This window comes from Pristis pectinata, chromosome 1 (assembly GCF_009764475.1).
Source record: "Pristis pectinata isolate sPriPec2 chromosome 1, sPriPec2.1.pri, whole genome shotgun sequence".
In the NCBI taxonomy this organism is placed as follows: Eukaryota; Metazoa; Chordata; class Chondrichthyes; order Rhinopristiformes; family Pristidae; genus Pristis; species Pristis pectinata.
In genome coordinates this window covers 3,670,363-3,689,943 of record NC_067405.1, presented here as the reverse complement: position 1 = coordinate 3,689,943, position 19,581 = coordinate 3,670,363, and the positions used below count along the sequence as shown (strand labels likewise).

Sequence of the window (19,581 nt, the reverse complement as noted above, 5' to 3'; positions counted from 1 at the left end):
TCTGATATCCCCCCTGTACTTTCCTCCAATCACCTTAAAATTACGTCCTCTCGTGTTAGCCACTTCTGCCCTGGGAAAGAGTCTCTGACTGTCCACTCGATCTATGCCTCTTATCATCTTGTACACCTCTATCAAGTCACCTCTCAACCTCCTTCTCTCCAAAGAGAAAAGCCCTAGCTCACTCAACCTATCCTCATAAGACACGGTCTCCAATCCAGGCAACATCCTGGTAAATCTCCTGTGCACCCGCTCTAAAGCTTCCACATCCTTCCTATAATGAGGCAACCAGAACGGAAAACAATATTTCAGCTGTGGTCTAACCACAGTTTTATAGAGCGGCAACATTACCTCACGACTCTTGAATTCAACCGCCCCCCCCCCCCACCGACTATAGACTTGAACCCCAAGATCCCTCTGTTCCAACACACTGCTAAGAATCCTGTCATTAACCTTGTATTCTGCCTTCAAATTTGACCTTCCAAGGTGAATCACTTCACACTTTTCTGGGTTGAGCTCCATCTGCCACTTCTCACCCAGCTCTGCATCCTATCAATGTCCCGTTGTAACCCTCGACAACCTTCTACACCAAGATATTTGAACAGGTACATGGATAGGAAAGGTTTAGAGGGGTATGGGCCAAACACAGGCGAAAGGGACTAGCTTAGATGGGCATCTTGGCTAGCATGGACCAGTTGGGCTGAAGGGCCTGTTTCCATGCTGTACGATTCTATGACACTACTCAGGTCTGTTTGCCGGCATGTTGGGGGAACTCGCTCTCCCTCCCGTGCCTGTACATCAGAATATTACCAATTGCAGTCTTGGCACAAATCAGCCAACACTCAGTTTTGTTTTAAAGAAAGCTCTTTATTTTCAGAAATGAACGCGAGAAAAAGGTGATTTGATCCAATATTATCCCATCCACACCATCTCAGACACCAAGGCATAAGACAGCTCTGGGAATGCTGGGCAGAGAGCATACTGGTGCAGTACAAAAATAAGAAGAAAAATCTTATTCTAACTCCAATCTGCAATTGTATTCAAATCTTTTAATTACATTTTATATATATAGCTCTATATATATATATATATATATATATATAGAGAGAGAGAGAGAGAGAGAGAGGGAGAGAGAGAGAGAGAGAAGGCACGATCTGTTTCAAGGCAACATTAAATTTCCAGAGTTGTGCATCAGGAACTATAGCAAGGGTTGGTACCTACCCAGGCCACTGGCTGCAACCCCAGTGACCTCCCCAACAAAACACCCCAGGTAGAGAGGTTCAGGAGGTTGACTGGGGGGTGGGATTGCAAGGGGCAAAAGAGAGTGGGCCAGCACTCAGTGGGGTCTGAAAGTTGGGGCAGGATCTCCCTTCACTTCCACTAGACCAAAGCTGGCTCACAACGTCACAATGTCCAATGGAGCTGGCAAGACTCAAGTCCTGCTCTGATCAAATCGGGCTTATGCGCTGGGATTCTAGGGAGGTTGTGGGAGAAAACAGTATCCATCCTTCACTGCCCCACTGCCTTCAGCCCTCGAAACTGGATGGTGGGGGTTAATGTTTAATTTCCAGCCTCTTTTCTACCCCCTTACATACCCCCCCCCCCCCCCCAATCTCTCCAAAAGCCCCTTGGTTCTCCTCAAATCATTCGCTCACACCAGTGCAGCTGCACATCAGTCACAAACAGCCTCTCATCACACGAGGGCCCAGACGGCTCTTCAGCCACGTGGGCAGCACTGGTCCAGTATCTTCCACCCAAAATTCGAGGCCTTTCCAAGACAGGTCACTGATGTTAAAAAGGTTCCCTCTTTACCCTGCCTGAAGCAAATGGAGGACCCCAAAATGCCCAATCAAAACTGCAATCAACATTGATCTTTGGAATATAATCAATCATTTTGCTCAGTACAAAGCATCACAGTCGTGGTGGAAATGAAGTATTTTCTCCCCATTAGGCACACTTCCCTGTGGTACAGCGAACACCCTCATCGCTGGTAATGCCTCTCTGGGGGTGCATCCCAGTGATAAACACTGCCCTGCCCCCCCACCAGTAGTCATGGCTGCACACCCCCACTGGGAGTGGGACAGAGATGTGCTCCAGGGAAAGTTTGTGGGAGAATGAGAGGGATATGGGGAAAGGATTGGGGTAGGGAAGTAGGAACACGGAGTGCGAGAATGGCCTTGGTCCACACCCGCCAAAGCTGGTGGACTAGCGATGGGGTTTCAACGACACCATTTCCCCCTCGGGTATCTCCCACCAAATAACTCCGAGGGTTGACCGAGCAATGAGCAAATTTGGTCCCAGCCGGGGTGGAGTGCACGTCTGTGCAGGGGTGCATCCTGATGGGGGTGTCACTGACCCCTGGCGGTGGAATGAATAGGGATGGACTACAACCCCCCCTTCGTGGTTGAACAGAGGCAAGGCACAGGGGGTTGGGCAAAGGGTCTCTGGATTCCTGTAGTCTCCCCGGGGAGATGGGGGCCCTACACCATCTCCAGGACGACAGCCACACTTCTGGCCTTCATTCAGTCGCACACTCCCCTCCCCTCCCCCTGGGGTACGTCAGACTCACCACAGCCCCTCCACTGATAACCAGCCGTCAGTGCAGGGCTTTGTAGCCTGGTGCGCGAGGTAGCCATGTGCAGGGGAAGGGGTCCTGAAGAGTCCCAGCAAGTGTTCCACTGCAATGCCCAAGTGTATGGAGTAGGTGAGGAGGGAACATCGAACATATCAGCTTGGAGGGGCCAATTTCCTCTTCCTCTGGTTTCGTTGCCTACCTTCTGGAGAATAACTGGGAGGTCAAATCTCACCCTGGTCAATCAGGAACCGTTCCTTCACAACCTACACCAGTTATATCACAAGCTTTCTTTGAAGGATCATTCGTTGTGTACGACCCTGCCCCCAAAGTCACTGCGGGAGTCATCACCACCTTGCTCTCACCGGGCGGTGAGCAAGATATAGGGGAAGAGTTAGGGTATTGAAGTCTGTGTGGGCACATTCCCTGCATTACCCATCACCCGACCACAGCCCTTTCAGGTGGCTGACAACTCACGTGGGTGGCGTTCTAAGCAGCGAGGAACCCCCAACAGTTTCAGAGACAACCACCCCCTACCCCAACCCCCAGATACAGCAGAAGGATTGATCTTCTCCAAGGCTGAGATGGGCCACTTGATAGCTGGCTGTGACTAAGTGCCGTGAAGATCCATTAACTGGATGGGCTGTGTGCCAGCTTCACTCCCCTTGGGAAGCGCTGTCATTAAAAGTTGCCGCACCCGTCCTTTGTAAAAGGGGCAGCGTGCTGGTAAGTGGTCCAAGGGCTGGTCCTAGGTGGGCGCACCTCGGGGCAGGTGGTACAGAGGGCGGGGAGGTAATCGAGGGTGGGTCCAGCCCCTCCACCACTCAGTCTCTGCTTGGCTCAGTGTTAGCTCGATTTGTGCTCCTGCAGTACTGCGTAAATATCCTCCTCCTTCGATAGTCTCTCAAAGAACGGGATGAGGTCCAGGAGTTGTGTGTCAGACATGTCGTCAAACCAGGATGCGATGGGCACCTACCAGAGAGTGGAAGGAGACAATGCATTAGAGGGGGAAAGGGATGGCCATTCAACCATTCACACCCTGCATAACTACAATGCGTTGACCATCCAGTCTCCCTGCTCCTCCCAACTCCTGCCTCTTTGCCGTCCCAATTCACTTCTTCCAACATTGCCCATCAAGCCATCACCTGCCCAAGTTCTAGAATCCCCTCAATGATGACTTTGGGTGGCTTTGGAAGAACTTGAATGAGTGCATGAGAGAAAGGCATACTGAGATACAATGAGAAGTTTCTGTTTGCCTGCCATCCTGACAGATCATGCCATACGTAAGTACATCAAGGTAGTCAAAAGGTAGAATGCAGAAGACAGAGTTACAGAGAAAGTGCAGTGCAGGTAGACAAATAAAGTGCGAGGGCCACAACGAGCTAGATTGGGCGACCGAGAGTTAATATCTTAGCGTACGAGAGGTCTGTTCAAGAGTCTGATAACAGCGGGATAGAAGCTGTCCTTGAGCCTAGTGGTACGTGTTCTCAAGCTTTTGTATCTTCTATCTGATGGGAGGTGGGAGAAGAGAGGGGTCCTTGATTATGTTGGCTGCTTTCCTGAGGCAACAGGGAGTTAGACAGAGTCAGTGGAGGGGAAGCTAGTTTGCGTGATGGACTGGGCTGCGTTCACAACTCTGCAGTTTCTTGTGGTTGTAGGAGGTGCTATGTGACTCTGATCTGTACTTTGTGTTTTGAAGAATGAAGGGTGATCTCATTGTAACAGCCAGGATCCTGATGGGACATGACAGGGTAGATGTAGAGATGTTTCCACTCGTGGGAGAGTCTTGAACGAGGGGACATAGTTGCAAGATCAGGGGGCGGTCATTTAGCAATTTCTTCTCATGGAGGGTGGTGAATCTCTGGAATTCACTGCCCCAGAGGTTGTGGTGGCCAGATCACTGGGGGCAGTTAAAGAGGTGGTAGATACATTTTGAAAAATCTGGGAATTGAGGGTGATGGGGAACTGGCGCAGAGAGGAGATGAGAGCTGGGGCAAATCATTCATGACCATATTGAATAGCGGGGCAGGGTTGAGAGGCCAAGTGGCCTACTCCTATTTTCTCATTCTTACAAGTCTAACATCCCTACAACCTGGGAGGCCAGATTCTGACGAGAGAAGAGGAAGATCCCATTCCTGTGGGCAGGGAGGTCACAGTGTTAAAGCCATTGGTAACTGTATTGGAGGGAAGCTCAGAGTGGATGGAGGGGCCTGTTTCTGGGATCAGGCATAGGGTGAAATAGCCTTTTCCTGGCTGCAACTACCCAAGACAGTCTGGAAAACTCAGAGTGGAGGAGGAAACCGAAGAGATTGAACCTGGATATCAAAGGGAAAGAGGGTTTCAGGATTTCAGTTCCAGAGCTGAATAACATCCACACCTTCAGCAGGGTTGGTGGATGAATACACACAGGGAGGGGAGGAGGAAGGAATGGGAGGAGACGAGGGGTGATCTTATAGAGGTGTATAAAATCATGAGGGGCATAGATAGGGTGAATGCACTCAGTCTTTGTGGAATCAAGAACTCGAGGGCACAGGTTTAAGGTGAGAGGGGGGAGATTTAATAGGAACCTAAGGGGCAACTTTTTCACCCAGAGGGTGGTCCATATATGGAACGAGCTGCCAGAGGAAGTGGTTGAGGCAGGTACATTAACAACTTGGACAGGTACATGGATAGGAAAGGCTTAGAGGAATATGGGCCAAATGGGACATCTTAGCATGGACCAGTTGGGCTGAATGGCCTGGATCCGTGCTGTACGAATCTATGAGAGGGTGATAGGAGAAGCCACATGGAGCATGGACCAGGTGGGCCAAATGGCCTGTGTCAGAGCTGTGTACTCGATGTAACTGAACACCAAGGTCAGCGGGACACAGGTTACAGACCACACCAGGGGGCAGTGCAGTTCACGTCCAGCATAGGGGCAGGGACTGGTCTCTGGCTGAAGAGGGGTCCAGGGTAACTGGTCCAAGTAGTGCCAACCCCAGACAGTGCCCGTCTCCTCGTTCGACATCCCATCCCAACTCTGCAACAGTTAATGACGTTATAGCACAGGAGGAGGTGCAGAGGGGATTCGCCAGGACGTAGCCTGGGGTGGAGTGTTTCCGTTACAAGGAGAGTTTGCATCTTTTCTCCCCTGGAGCAGAGGGGTTAAGAGGGGACATGACTGAGGTTTACATGAGCAATACAGATTGGGCAGACTGCAGGAAACCTTTCCCCATATCAGGGGCGGAGAGGACTGGGCCCAACACATCGATGCAATCATGAGGAAGTCATGCCTGTGGCTCTACTTCGTAAGAGTTTGAAGAGATTTGGTACGTCACCAAAGACTCTGCAAATTTCTACCGATGTACAGTGGAGAGCATTCTGACTGGTTGCATCACCGCCTGGTATGGAGGCTCCAATGCGCAGGATTGCAGACTCAGCCATTTCCATCATGGGCACAACCCTCCCCACCATCGAGGACGTCTTCAAGAGGCGGTACCTCAAGAAGGCAGCATCCATCTGGGACCCTCACCACCTGGGACATGGCCTCTTCTTGTTACTACCATCGGGGAGGTGGTACAGGAGCCTGAAGACCCACACTTAATTATTCAGGAACAGCTTCTTTCCCTCCGCCATCAGATTTCTGAACGGTCCATGAACACTACCTCGTTATTCTTTCATTTTTGTACTGTTTTGTAATTTATAGATTTTATGTCTATGCACTGCACTGCTGTCGCAAAACAAATTTCACGACGTGTGTCAGTGATACTACATCTGATTCTGATTCTGAGATACAACTAGATGACATAGGCTTAGGGTAAAGGGGAAAAGATTCAGAGGGGGACCTGTCTCACCCAGAGAGTGGCAAGTACCTGGAACACACTGCCAGAGAGAGGGGTGCAAGTAGAGTGGCTGACAGCATTTAGGACACGTCTAGATGAACAATGAATCGCCCAGGTGTAGAAGGTTATGGGCCAAGTGCTGGGAGATAATATGGATGGGTGTGCACTGGTTAGCATCGGCAGAGTGGGCCGAGTGGCCTTTTCCATGCCATACAACTCTAATTCACCTTGACGTTCCCTGAAACCCCAGCTAGATGGGAAAGAGCCGCACTGGCCTCTACTTCCTCAGGAGGCTAAAGAAATTCGAATCGTCCCCTTCGACTCTCACCAACTTTTACAGATGCACCACAGAAAGCATCCTATCTGGATGCATCACAGCTTGGCACGGCAACTGCTCTGCCCAGGACCGCAAGAAACTGCAGAGAGTTGTGGACACAGCTCAGCACGTCACAGAAACCAGCCTCCCCTCCTTGGGCTCTGTCTTTACCCCTCGCTGTCTTGGCGAAGCAGCCAGCGTAATCAAAGACCTCACCCACCCGGGACATTCTCTCCTCTCCTCTTCCATCAGGTAGAAGATACAGGAGCCTGAGGGCACGTACCACCAGACTTAAGGACAACTTCTATCCCACTGTGATAAGACTATTGAATGATTCCCTTATACGATGAGATGGACTCTGACCTCACGATCTACCTTGTTGTGACCTTGCACCTTATTGTGTTGCACTTTCTCTGTAGCTGTGACACTTTACTCTGTACTGTTATTGTTTTTACCTGTGCTACATCAATGCACTCTGTACTGACTCAATGTAATTGCACTGTGTAATGAATTGACCTGCATGATCGGTTTGTAAGACAAGTTTTTCACTGTACCTCGGTACAAGTGACAATAATAAACCAACACCAACTGCCCACTGCCCTGTGACCCTTCCACAGTGTCCTGGAACTGCAGAGGCTGGTGGGGGAATGGCTAACAAAGGACTGGTGTGTTATTGGTTATCTCACCCCTCCCACCGTGGATCCGGGTGTGGGGGTGGGGTGAAAGGGCAGAGGTGAACCACTTACCGCATTGTTGGGGTGGAAGATGTACGACGCCGGAGAGTTGTCCACGATGATCAGCTTGTTTATGTCACGCCCCAGCCGGCTCAGGTCCTTGACATAGTTACCCCGGTGGAAGACACAGGATTCCCGGAAGAGGCGGCACCGGAAGGCACCCCACTTATCCAGCAGGTCAGCCACGGGGTCGGCGTACTGCAGGAGCGCGGGAAAAGAAAATGGGGTCCGAGGAAAGGGAGGGAAAAGGGAAAAACACAGGAAGAGCCGTCAGCAGCGGAACAGGAGGCAGCGAGGGACGTACGAGGAGCGTCTGATGTCCCTGAGCCTGTCCTCGATAGAGTTCAGAAGGATGTGTAAAAGGTAACGGGACATGTAAGGGTTAATGGTGCGACTATAGTTCCACCATGGCGTGACATTGCTTCAGCCACGGTGCGACTATAGTCATGACTATAAGACGTGCAGGTGCTGGTGAGAAACAAAGAAGTGCTTAAGACATATCTTGTTTTGCCAGAAGTTTGCTGTAACCAACTGCCCGAGTACGTGCAACTTCCCACGGAGGCTTCCCACGGATTAAGTATAAAAGGAGGGACACTAACATGTAAATCTCTGAGTGGGGATCAGTACAGAGCTCGGGTTACACTGTTTACTCTTTCTCTGTATCCCTCACTCCCACTAGTGTTAAATAATAAAGCATTAGTTGAACGCTCCTTGGTTCTGCTGTTGTCTGCTTTATTACAGCATGGGTTGACTTTCACAGATGAGGGGGGGTATCTCATTGAAACCTACCGGCTACTGAAAGGCCTGGATAGAGTGGACGTGGAGAGGATGTTTCCATCAGTGGGAGAGTCTGGGATCAGAGGACGTAGCCTCAGAATGAAGGGATGTACCTTTAGAACTGAGATGAGGAGGAATTCCTTCAGCCAGAGGGTGGTGAATCTGTGGAATTCATTGCCACCGAGGGCTGTGGAGGCCAAGTTATTGAGAGTGTTTAAGGCAGAGATTGATAGTTTCTTAATTGGTAAGGGGGGGGTTAAAGGTTATGGCGAGAAGGCAGGAGAATGGGATTGATAAACAAAATCAGCCACGACTGAACGGTGGAGCAGACTCAATGGGCCGAACGGCCTAATTCTGCTCCTATACCTTACGGTGGTGGGAGGTCTCAGCCCAGCACAAGCCCAAATTCTCAGGTACAGGAGCTCAGGAGACATAGTCCTGGGGAAAGTGAGGATCGGGAGGGTGGTGGGTTGGGGGGAGACGCAGGACTCACCTTGGACAGACTCGCCGTGAACAGTACGCACTCGAAGAGCTCACCCATCCGCCTCAAGAACTCATCCACGTGAGGACGCTTCAACACATACACCTGTAACAGAGGACACCATGGGTGAGGGAGGGAGAGCAGAAGCCATTCATCCCATCAGTCAATGCTAGCTCTGTGCAAGCTCACTACCAGCCAGCCCCACTCCCCCAAAAACTTTCATTTACGGATCCCGCCCGATGCTCCACACTCCAACACATTTCCACCGAAGGCAAGAGTGACTCTCTACCTGCTGTCCGTGCCCTTCCCGCTGTCACACCCCTCTCGCACGTCCCCTCACCACCTCCCCCGCCCCAAGAACAACACCAGCTTCACCAGTCCCTCCACGGAACTAAAGTCCCTCATCCCCGGAATATTTTGGGAAATCTCTTCTGCATTTCTCCGAAGCTTCACATCTTCCCTAATGTAGAGGAGGGGAGGGAGGGAGGATAGAACAGGGGAAAGGACAGAGACACAGAGAGGATGGGGATGATAGAGGGAGAGAAGGAATTAAAGAGGAGACAGGAGAGTGGGGGAAGGATATTCAGGATTAGGACTGACAGGATGTTTGCTCAGTGTGTGTCGGAGGAGGGAGGCTGGATCCACGGGACTTGGTTGGATTGGGATCATCGTCGAGGTACGAGGCACCGTCCAGCACCCTCCAGTCATCCGCCAACATACTGAGACCTCCCAGTCTTCAGCGCTCCATCCCACCCCCAGCTGGAATCTTCATCCCCACCCTGAGTGGTGAAGGGTCTCAGCAAGGGAGAGCTCCTGCAGTAACCAGGCAGAGTCTGGAAGGCGAGGGGTGGCTCGTGTTGGGTCTGGGCTGGCTCCTGAGCCAAGTAGTCAAGGACAGGCCTGAGTTATACCGACAGCCTATCCTGGATTACTTGAACCAGGCCACAGCCTCGTCCTGTCAGCAGCTCCATGCTAGAGGGGAGGGGGATGAGCCCCGCTTCCTCCTCCTCCTCCCCTCGGGTGTCGACACCATGCTCGCTCCACGCCCCGGGAACCGAGAGGGAACCCTCCCCCGGCTTCCTCCGTCATCCATCAGTCGAGGGCAGGGATCCCACGGCTGAACGCCACCCCACCCCCAGCCCACCACAACCTGGCAAGGAAGGCAGAGGTGAGCAATTTCCCCTTCCCAGCCACCCACTCCCACCAGCTTCCCCCCCCCACCCCCCCCCCAAAGGCAGGCATTCACCCTACCCCCAGTACACCCTTTGGTTGTTCACACAGACCCCTGCACCATCACTGCATCACCAATGGCATACCTTGGTGGAGAGGTTGGCCAGACTAGGACTTTATTCCTTGGTGCGGAGGAGACTGAGGGATGATCTTATAGAGGTGTATAAGATCACGAGGGGCATAGATAGGGTGAATGCACACAGTCTTTTCCCACATTTGGGGAACCAAGAACTAGAGGGCATAGGATTAAGATGAGAGGGAGAGATTTAATAGGAACCTGAGGGGCAACTTTTTTCACCCAGAGGATGGTGGGTATGTGGAACGAGCTGCCAGAGGTAGTGGGGGAGGCAGGTACATTAACAACATTTAAAAGACACTTGGAAAGGTTTAGAGGGATATGGGCCAAGTGTGGGCAAAGGGGACTGGCTTAGATTGACATCTTGGTCAGCATGGACCAGTCGGGCCAAAGGGCCTGGTTCCGTGCTGTGCGACTCTGTCACTTGGTCCTGACCTCCCGACCAAAGCTCACACTAACCACAAGGGGAAGGTGGGGGTAGAACAGGCTCCTGGTACATGGGAGGAGGTGGGCTGCTGCTGTGGAGGGCGAGAGAACAGAAGCCAGTTGCCGAGGAACACTCGGAAGTCACTGACTGCGATTCTGCAGTGGGAGGGGACTAGATCTACTGGGATCTGTGCAGTGGGAGTGAATGGAAAGAGACTGGATCCATTGGGATTCTGCAGTGGGAGTGAGTTGGAAAGAACGTGACCCATTGGGGTTCTGTGCAGTGGGAGCGAGTGGGAAGGAACTGGATCTGGATTGGGAATGAAGGGATCGGATCTGAACTGCTGCTCTTCACTGTTGTGCTTCTCCAGTCCATTGACCACGGCCGACACACGTCCAATCCGCCTGCCCGCCACGGGAGGGGAATGGATGCCCAGCCTCTCCACTCACGCGGCATCACCCTCTCTCACCTGGTGCGTGACTCCATCGATCTCCACCGGAATGATGAAGTCTGCATTGTTCACCGGCTGCAGGGAGAGCCAATCATCCAATCAGAATCTAGATGGAAAGCTGCCCCTCCCCACCCCAAGTGTTGCCCTTGACCCCTCACCCAATCCATCCCCCCCCCCCCAGAGTCCAGCACAACCCTGGGGTTCAGTCCAGAAATTTGGACCCTCAAGCCCATTCTATCATTCAGTACGATGAAGGCCAACCCTGTGCCTCATCTATCTTCCCAGCCAATCACAAAGTCCACAAGACATAGGAGCAGAATTAGGCCATTCGGCCCATCAATTCTGCTCCACCATTCGATCATGGCTTATTTATTTTTCCCTCTCAACCCCATTCTCCTGCCTTCTCCCCATAACCTTTGACACCCTTACTCATTAAGAACCCATCAACCTCTGCTTTAAATATACCCAATGACGGCCTCCACAGCCGTCTGTGGCAACGAATTCCACAGATTCACCACCCTCTGGCTGAAGAAATTCCTCATCTCTATTCCAAAGGAACGTCCTTCTATTCTGAGGTTGTGCCCTCTGGTCCTAGACTCTCCCACTACTGGAAACATCCTCTCCATGTCCACCCTATCCAGGCCTTTAAGTATTCAGTAGTTTCAATGAGATCCCCCCTCATCCTTCCAAACTCCAGTGAGTACAGGCCCAGAACCACCAAACGCTCCTCGTACATTAACCCTTTCATCCCCAGGATCATTCTCATAAACCTCCTCTGGACCCTCTCCAATGCCAGCACATCCTTCCTTAGATATGGGGCTCAAAACCACTCACAATACTCCAAATGTGGTCTCACCAACACCCTCAGGTTGCCAACTCCCCCCGATGAAGGAACACCACCGTCCTCTAGGAGTTACAAAGATCCACAACCTCCAGCGTTAAAAATAGTCTCTGCATCCAAGGCCCAAACCATGAGACATTATCCTAGTTCCAGACCCTGTAACCTGGGGCCCTGCCTCTCAGTACCCACCCTCTCACCTCACGGAATCTTAACGTGAATGTTCACCTGTTCCCACATGATATTCTACCTGCCTCCCTCTTGCTCAGTCACTGAACCCAGTGCTGACCCTTTTATACACCATTTTCCCTTCTCATCTCACTTCCCAGCCACGTTCAACATGGTTAGGAAGCACACAGACTCTTCTCCAGGGAAAGGGAACCAAAAACTAGAGGGCATGTGGGTTGAAGGTGAGAGGGGAAAGATTTAAAAGGGACCTGAGGGGCAACTTCTTCACACAGAGCGTGGTGAGTGTATGGAACAAGCTGCCAGAGGAAGAGGTTGAGGCAGGTACAATAAGATATTTTTCTTAGTCACATGTACATCGAAACACACAGTGAAATGCATCTTTTGCGTCGAGTGTTCTGGGGGCAGCCCGCAAGTGTCGTCACGCTTCTGGTGCCAATGTAGCACACCCACAATTTCCTAACCCGTACGTCTTTGGAATGTGGGAGGAAACCGGAGCACCCGGGGGAAACCCACGCAGACACGGGGAGAACGTACAAACTCCTTACAGACAGCGGCCGGAATTGAACCCTGGTCACTGGCGCTGTAATAGCGTTACTCCAACCGCTACACTACCGTGCCTGCCCCACACTACCAATAACAACATTTAAAAGATATTTGGATAAGTACATAGGTAGGAAAGGTTAACGAAGGATGCGGGCCAAATGGGATTAGCTCCAGTGGACAACTTAGAACATAGAATAATACAGGAGAGGAACAGGCCCTTCGGCCCATGAAGTTGTGCTGAGCTAATTAAACACTTAACTAAACTAGTCCCTTCTGCCTACACAAGGTCTATATCCCTCCATTCTCTGCACATTCACATGCCTATCTAAGAGCCTCTTAAACACCTCTATCGTATCTGCCTCCACCACCACCACTGGCAGCACATTCCAGGCACCCACCACTCTGTGTAAGAAAACTTGCCCAGACATCTCCTTTGAATTTTCCCCCTCTCGTCTTAAATGCACACCCTCCAGTATTAGACATTTCGACCCCGGGGAAAAGATACCAGCTGTCTACTCTATCTATGCCTCTCGTAATCTTATAAAGTTCTATCAGGTCTCCCCTCAGTCTCCGTCGCTCTAGAGAAAACAACCCAAGTTTGTCCAACCTCTCCTCATAGCACACACCCTCTAATCCAGGCAGCATCCTGGTGAACCTCTTCTGCACCCTCTCCAAAGCCTCCACATCCTTCCTATAATGGGGCGACCAGAACTGAATGCAATACTCCAGATGCGGCCTAACCAGAGTTTTACGAAGCTGTAACATAACTTCCTGACTCCTGAACTCAGTGCCTCGACTAATAAAGGCAAGGTATCTGTACACCTTCACCACCCTATCAACCCGTGTAGCCACTTTCAGGGAGCTATGACCTTGGACTCCAAGATCCCTCTGTAGATCAACACTGGTTGGCATGGAAGAGTTGGGCTGAAAGGTCTGTTTCTGTGCTGTATTACTCTATGACTTGATACATTACACCGTTTGATTACCTTCATGGAGGCTGTTTATGCCCAGGGAGACCAGGCTGATCCCAAGTAACAAGTCCAGTCAACCCACTTATTTCTAATCTATGTTTTCTATCCTTCAACTAAATCACTGAAGGCCAACAGCCAGGTGCAGAAAGAGATTACAAAGAAAATTATATGCTGGCCTTTATCATGAGAGAGATTTGAAGGAAGCCTTATCACAATTGTGTAGAGCTTTGGTGAGACCACATCTGGAGTATGGTGTGCAGGTTGGAGAATCCTCACTGGGGAAAGGACGTACCTGGATGCAATCATAGGGAAAGTGCACCCACATCTTTACTTTCTTAGGAGGTTCAGCTTGTTTCCAAACACACTAACAAACTTCTACAGATGTACTGTTGAAAGTATCCTGACTGGTTGCATCACGGTCTGGTACGGCAATTCGAATGCACAGGAATGTAAGAAGCTGCAGAGAGTAGTGGACTCAGCCCAATACATCACGGGCACGTCCCTCCCCACCATCAGTGGTATCTACAGGAGGTGCTACCTCAAGAAGGCAACATCCATCATCAAAGATCCCCACCATCCGGGTCGTGCCATCTTCTTGCAGCTACTATCGGGCAGGAGGTACAGAAGCCTGAAGTCCCACACCACCAGGTTCAGGAACAGCCATTTGGTTCTTGAATCAACCAGCACAACCCTAATCACTACCTCAATTTAGCAACACTATGGTCAGTTTGTTCACTTTGCACTAAAATGGACATTTTTTTGTTGCACTAATTATGTTGTAAAATTGTGTACAGTTTAATTTGTGTTTTTCTTGTGAATGCTACTTATCTGATGCTCTGTGCCTGTGATGCTGCTGCAAGTAAATTTTTCATTGCACCTGTGCACACATGGACTTCTGCAGATGACAATGAACTTGACTTTGACCTGGTGTATAGGAGGTGCAGTGAAGAATCACTACATTAGTTTCAGGGATGAGGGTTTTGTTGTAAGAGGAGTTTAGAAGAGTGAGAGGAGATCTCACTGTTACAGGGCTCAACATACTGCAGGCAGGGAGGACAATTTCCCCAGCTGAGCAGTCTAGAACCAGGGGTCACAGTCTCAGAATAAGGGGACGGCTGCTTAGGAGAAATTTCTTGACTGAGGAGGGTGACAAATCTCAGGAATTCTCTCCTCCGGAGGCTCAGTCACTGACATAATTCAAAACAAGAGATCAACAGATCTCAGGATGTTAAGGGAATCAAAGAGATACAAGGATAGGGCAGGAAATGGCGGTGGGTAGAAGATCAGCCATGAATTTGATGAATGGTGCAGTGGACTAGAGGGGCCGAATGGTCTGAAGTCATGTGTTCTGTCTGTGCTAACAGCTACCGCAACCACTGAAGTAGAGTCACAGAGCAATACAGCATGGGTACAGGCCCTTCAGCTCAAATAGACTGCGCCGACCATGGTGCCCACCCAGCTAGTCCCAATTTCCTGCGTTCGGCCCATATCCCTCCAAGCCCCGCCTCTCCATGTACCTATCCAAGTGCTTCTTAAATGATACTCTTGTACCTGCCTCACCCACTTCCTCTGGCAGCTCGTTCCATACACTCACCACCCTCTGCGTGAAAAAGTTGCCCCTCAGCTCCCTTTTAAATCTTTCCCCTGTCACCCTAAACCTATGCCCCCTAGTTTTGGACTCCTGTACCCTGGGGAAAAGACTGTTACCATCCACCTTATCTCTGCCTCTCATAAGTTTAAACTCATAAGGTCACCCCTCATTCTCCTACATTCCAAGGAATAAAGACCTAGCCTGGCCAACCTCTCCCTGTAACTCAGGCCCTCGAGTCCTGGTAACATCCTCATAAATCTTCTTTACACTCATTCCAGTGTAACCATATCTTTCCTATAACAGGGAGACCAAAACTGTCCGCAGTGCTCCAAGTGACACTGCACCAGGTGCCCCACTTTGCGGTTGAGACATCAAACCTTCTGCCCTCTAGGAGGGACACAGGTCAAAAGGAACAGATCTCCACAGGGCTGTGTCCAATATTCACCTCAAGCAACTTCACGAGAGGATTAAAACAACTCTCATGTCATCCGATCATTGTCGAGTTTTGCTCGCGGGAGCTTACTGTGCACCGATTGGTTGCAGTGTTTCCCACCTTGTCTCAGGAGTTACTCGCTGACCGCAAGTCCTCAGCTCACTAAAGGTGCTATAGAAATGCAGGTTTGGTCTTTTTGGGCTGTGGTCACACAACGTCCTGTGGAGGGAGTCCTGATGGAAATCAGCCACCCAATCCCACCCCACATTCAGCAGGGAGAGAGGGGCAGGTCAGGTAACACCGAGCAACACCCAAAAAGCTGGAGGTACCCAGCAAGTCAGGCAGCATCTGTGGAGGGAACTGGACAGTCGACGTTTCAGGCCGAGACCCTTCATCTGGACTGGAAAGACGGAGGGGAGATGGCCAGTATAGAGAGGTTGGGGGGGGGGGGGGGGGGGGGGTGGAGCAAGGGCTGGCAGGTGATAGGTGGATCCAGGTGAGGAGGGGTTATAGGTGGATGGACGAGAGAAGCTGGGAGGTGATAGGTGGAGTCAACAAAGGGCTGCAGATGATGGAATCTGATAGGGGAGGACGGTGGAGCACGGAATAGAGGGAGGGAGGCGGGAAAGGCAGTGGTGGGGGACGAGACCCAGTGGGAGGGGTGTGTGGGCGATGGGCCGGTGGAGGAGGGGAAAGAAACAGGGTGATGGGGGGTGCTGGGGTGTAGAAGCAACCAGGTAGATCAGAAGGAGAGAGAAAAGGAAGAGCAGTTACCAGGATGTGACCTGCCCTCCACCCAGCTGAGAGGACGCAGGGCGCGAGTGTCACTGGACAGGTTGGCCAAGATTCACCAGGGTTACGCACTCACACGATATGTTTATCTGGCTTGATTCCCACATTGTGCGGAGACCCGGGACATGCCCTCTTCTCATTACTACCATCGGGGAGGAGGTACAGGAGCCTGAAGACCCACACTCAATGATTCAGGAACAGCTTCTTCCCCTCCGCCATCAGATTTCTGAACGGCCCATGAACCCATGAACACTGCCTCGTTATTCCTTTTTTTGTACACTGTTTATTTTGTAATTTACAGTAATTTTATGTCTTTGCACTGTACTGCTGCCGCAAAACAACACATTTCAGGACATACAAGTCAGTGATAATACCCTGATTCTGATAATGGAGTTATAGAACAGACCAGGACAGCACAATACAGGCCCTTCAGCCCACAATGTTGTGCCAACCTTTAAACCTCGCCTAAGACTATCTAACCCCTTCCTCCCACATATCCCTCTATTTTAAATTCCTCCATATGCCTATCTAGTAATCTCTTGAATTTGACCAATGTACCTGCCTCCACCACACCCCAGGCAGCGCATTCCATGCTCCAGCCACTCTCTGGGTAAAAAACCTTGAGAGTGGTTGGGGCATGGAATGATCAGAGATTTTCAATGGTCCCCACCAGACCTCAGCCTCATGCATGGAAACACCTCATCCTCATGAGGGAAGAGCTGAGGTCCAAGCCCCCTCCCCTCCTTCTGAATCGCTAACCCCCCCCAGAATCCCTCCTCCACTCAGGTGTAAGGTCAACAATTCCACAGAAGCAGAGAGTTTTCGGGATGAGAAGAGTTGAACTTTTACGTACCTTGAATGAGCTGTGGACCAACGTCTCATCCAAGTCGATCACCACACACTTCTTCCCGCTGTCCTGAACTTTCACCTCAGGGAGGAGGTGTTTAACCACACACTGTACATTCAGGGGACACGAGAGAGAGAGAGGGAGATAGGGAGAGAGGGAGAGGGAGAGACACTGCAGTGATTCACACCACGGAGGAGGAACAGCAAACTCCAGTCAGAACCCAGTCCATGTCTTCTGACCAACACACTGCAACCAGTCTCTTCCACTGGGGAGAGGAGATTGCTTCAAACCCTTCTACCATCTCATCCTTCCCCATCTCTAACCCTCCTCCACTGCCACAACCCTTTGGGTTCTCTTCACTGCTCTAGCCTCTGAATCACCCCCCGATTTACCACTGTGCCTTCAGCTGCCACAGCCCCAAGTGTTTGGCATCATTCCCATCTCCCTTCCTGCTTCATCTCCACGTTTCCCCTGCACGCTCCCACCCGGGACACGCCCTCTTCTCATTACTACCATCGGGGAGGAGGTACAGGACCCTGAAGGCCCACACTCAACATTTCAGGAACAGCTTCTTCCCCTCCGCCATCAGATTTCTGAACAGTCCATGAACACTACCTCGTTATTTTTTTATTTTTGTAATATATAGTAATTTTCTGTCTTGCACTGTACTGTTGCCGCAAAACAACATATTTCACGACATACGTCAGTGATAAAAATCCTGACTTTGATTCCTCCTCCATCCCCATGTCCGCCCCCTTCCTCCACTCCCCATCTCAAGACGCCCCAACTAAGAAAGCTCACCAGTGTCTCTACTTCCTTAGGACGCTAAAGAAATTCGGCACCTCCTGACTGACCCTCACCAATTTTTATTGATGCACCATAAAAAGCATTCTGTCTGGATGTATCACAGCTTGGTACAGCAACTGCTCTGCCCGGGACAAGAAACTACAGACAGTTGTGGACACAGCCCAGCACATCACTGAAACCAGCCTCCCCTCCCCTCCATATACTTCCCCCTGCCTCGGAAAAGCAGCCAACATAATCAAAGACCCCACCCACCCTGGACATTCTCTCTTTTCTCATTGGGCAGGAGATACAAAAGCCTGAAAGCACATACCACCAGGCTCAAGGACAGCTTCTATCCCACTGTTATAAGACTATTGAACAGTCCCCTAGAACGATCAGATGGACTCTTGACCTCACAATCTACCTTGTCGTGGCCCTTGCACCTTATTGTCTGCCTGCACTGCACTATCTCTGTAACTGGAACACTTCATCCTGCATTGTTATTGCTTTTCCCTTGTACTACCTCGATGTACTGATGTGATGAAATGATCTGTATGGATGGCATGCAAAACTAAGTTCTTCACTGTACCTTGGTACATGTGACAATAGTAAACCAATTTACCAATTTCTAACCCTTCCACCACCTCACCCCTCCCCATCTCCACCACTACAACACTGGGTTTTCTTCACTGCTCTAGCCCTGATTTTTACCATCAACAGCCATGCCTGCAGCTGCCACAGCCCCAAACCTTTGGTACCATCTCCACCTCCCTGCCCATCTCCATCTCTCCCCTGCATACTCCCACCCCATCCCACCCCCACATCTGCCCCTCTCCCACTACACCCCCTCTCAAGAGGGCCCTTGAAACCCACCCCTGCAGCCAAAGTCTTGGGTGATTTCCCCTTCTATCCCTCCCCGTGGCCTGGTTCACTCCTTTCAGCTGATTGGTCAAATCAACTGGGCTGTGCTATGGGTTAAAAGTACAACGGAAAAATTAGTTCCTACCATCGGGGAGGAGGTACAGGAGCCTCACTCAACATTTCAGGAACAGCTGCCTTCCCTCCACTGCCAGATTTCTGAACGGTCCATGAACACTACCTTGTTATTCCTCTTTTGAACTATTTTGTAACTTATAGTAATTTTTATGTCTTGCACTGTACTGCTGCCGCAAGACAACAAGTTCCATGACGTGTCAGTGATAATGAACCTGATTCTGAAAAGAGCAGCCGATGAAAGTCTGCCCAAGTAAGATGTCAGATTTCCAGCCACATCCATTGATGGGGGTGGAGCAGTGTACATGGACTTTAGTAAGACATTGCATAAGGTTCCCCGTAATAGGCTCAATCAGAAGGTCAGGAGGCACGGGATCCAGGGAAGCTTGGCTGTGTGGATTCGGAATTGGCTCGCCCATAGAAGACAGAGGGTGGTGGTAGATGGACCGTATTCTGCCTGGAGGTCAGTGACCAGTGGTGTTCCGCAGGGATCTGTTCTGGGACCCCTGCTCTTTGTGTTTTTTTCATAAATGACTTGGATGAGGATGTGGAAGGGTGGGTTAGTAAGTTTGCTGATGATTCAAAGTTTGGTGGTGTTGTGGATAGTGTAGAAGGTTGTCGAGGGTTACAAGGGGACATTGATAGGATGCAGAGCTGGGCTGAGAAGTGGCAGATGGAGTTCAACCTGGAAAAGTGTGAAGTGGTACACTTTGGAA

The 19,581-nt window shown here is 50.7% G+C and overlaps 2 protein-coding genes across 6 annotated transcripts in view; both read right to left on the bottom strand.

The window, feature by feature from the left end:
- LOC127569540 (villin-1-like) overlaps positions 1-19,581 on the bottom strand; it is a 473,442-nt gene that overhangs the window by 92,346 nt on the left and 361,515 nt on the right. The window lies entirely within an intron of this gene.
- LOC127569886 (carboxy-terminal domain RNA polymerase II polypeptide A small phosphatase 1-like) overlaps positions 854-19,581 on the bottom strand; it is a 38,640-nt gene continuing 19,912 nt past the window's right edge. The window contains exons 3-7 of the mRNA XM_052014901.1: positions 17,093-17,194; positions 10,901-10,957; positions 8,711-8,803; positions 7,453-7,638; positions 854-3,541 (exon numbers count right to left, since the gene is read on the bottom strand). Of these exons, the coding sequence (XP_051870861.1) occupies positions 3,416-3,541; positions 7,453-7,638; positions 8,711-8,803; positions 10,901-10,957; positions 17,093-17,194 (564 nt within the window). The 3' untranslated portion in view covers positions 854-3,415. The remainder of the gene's footprint in view (positions 3,542-7,452; positions 7,639-8,710; positions 8,804-10,900; positions 10,958-17,092; positions 17,195-19,581) is intronic.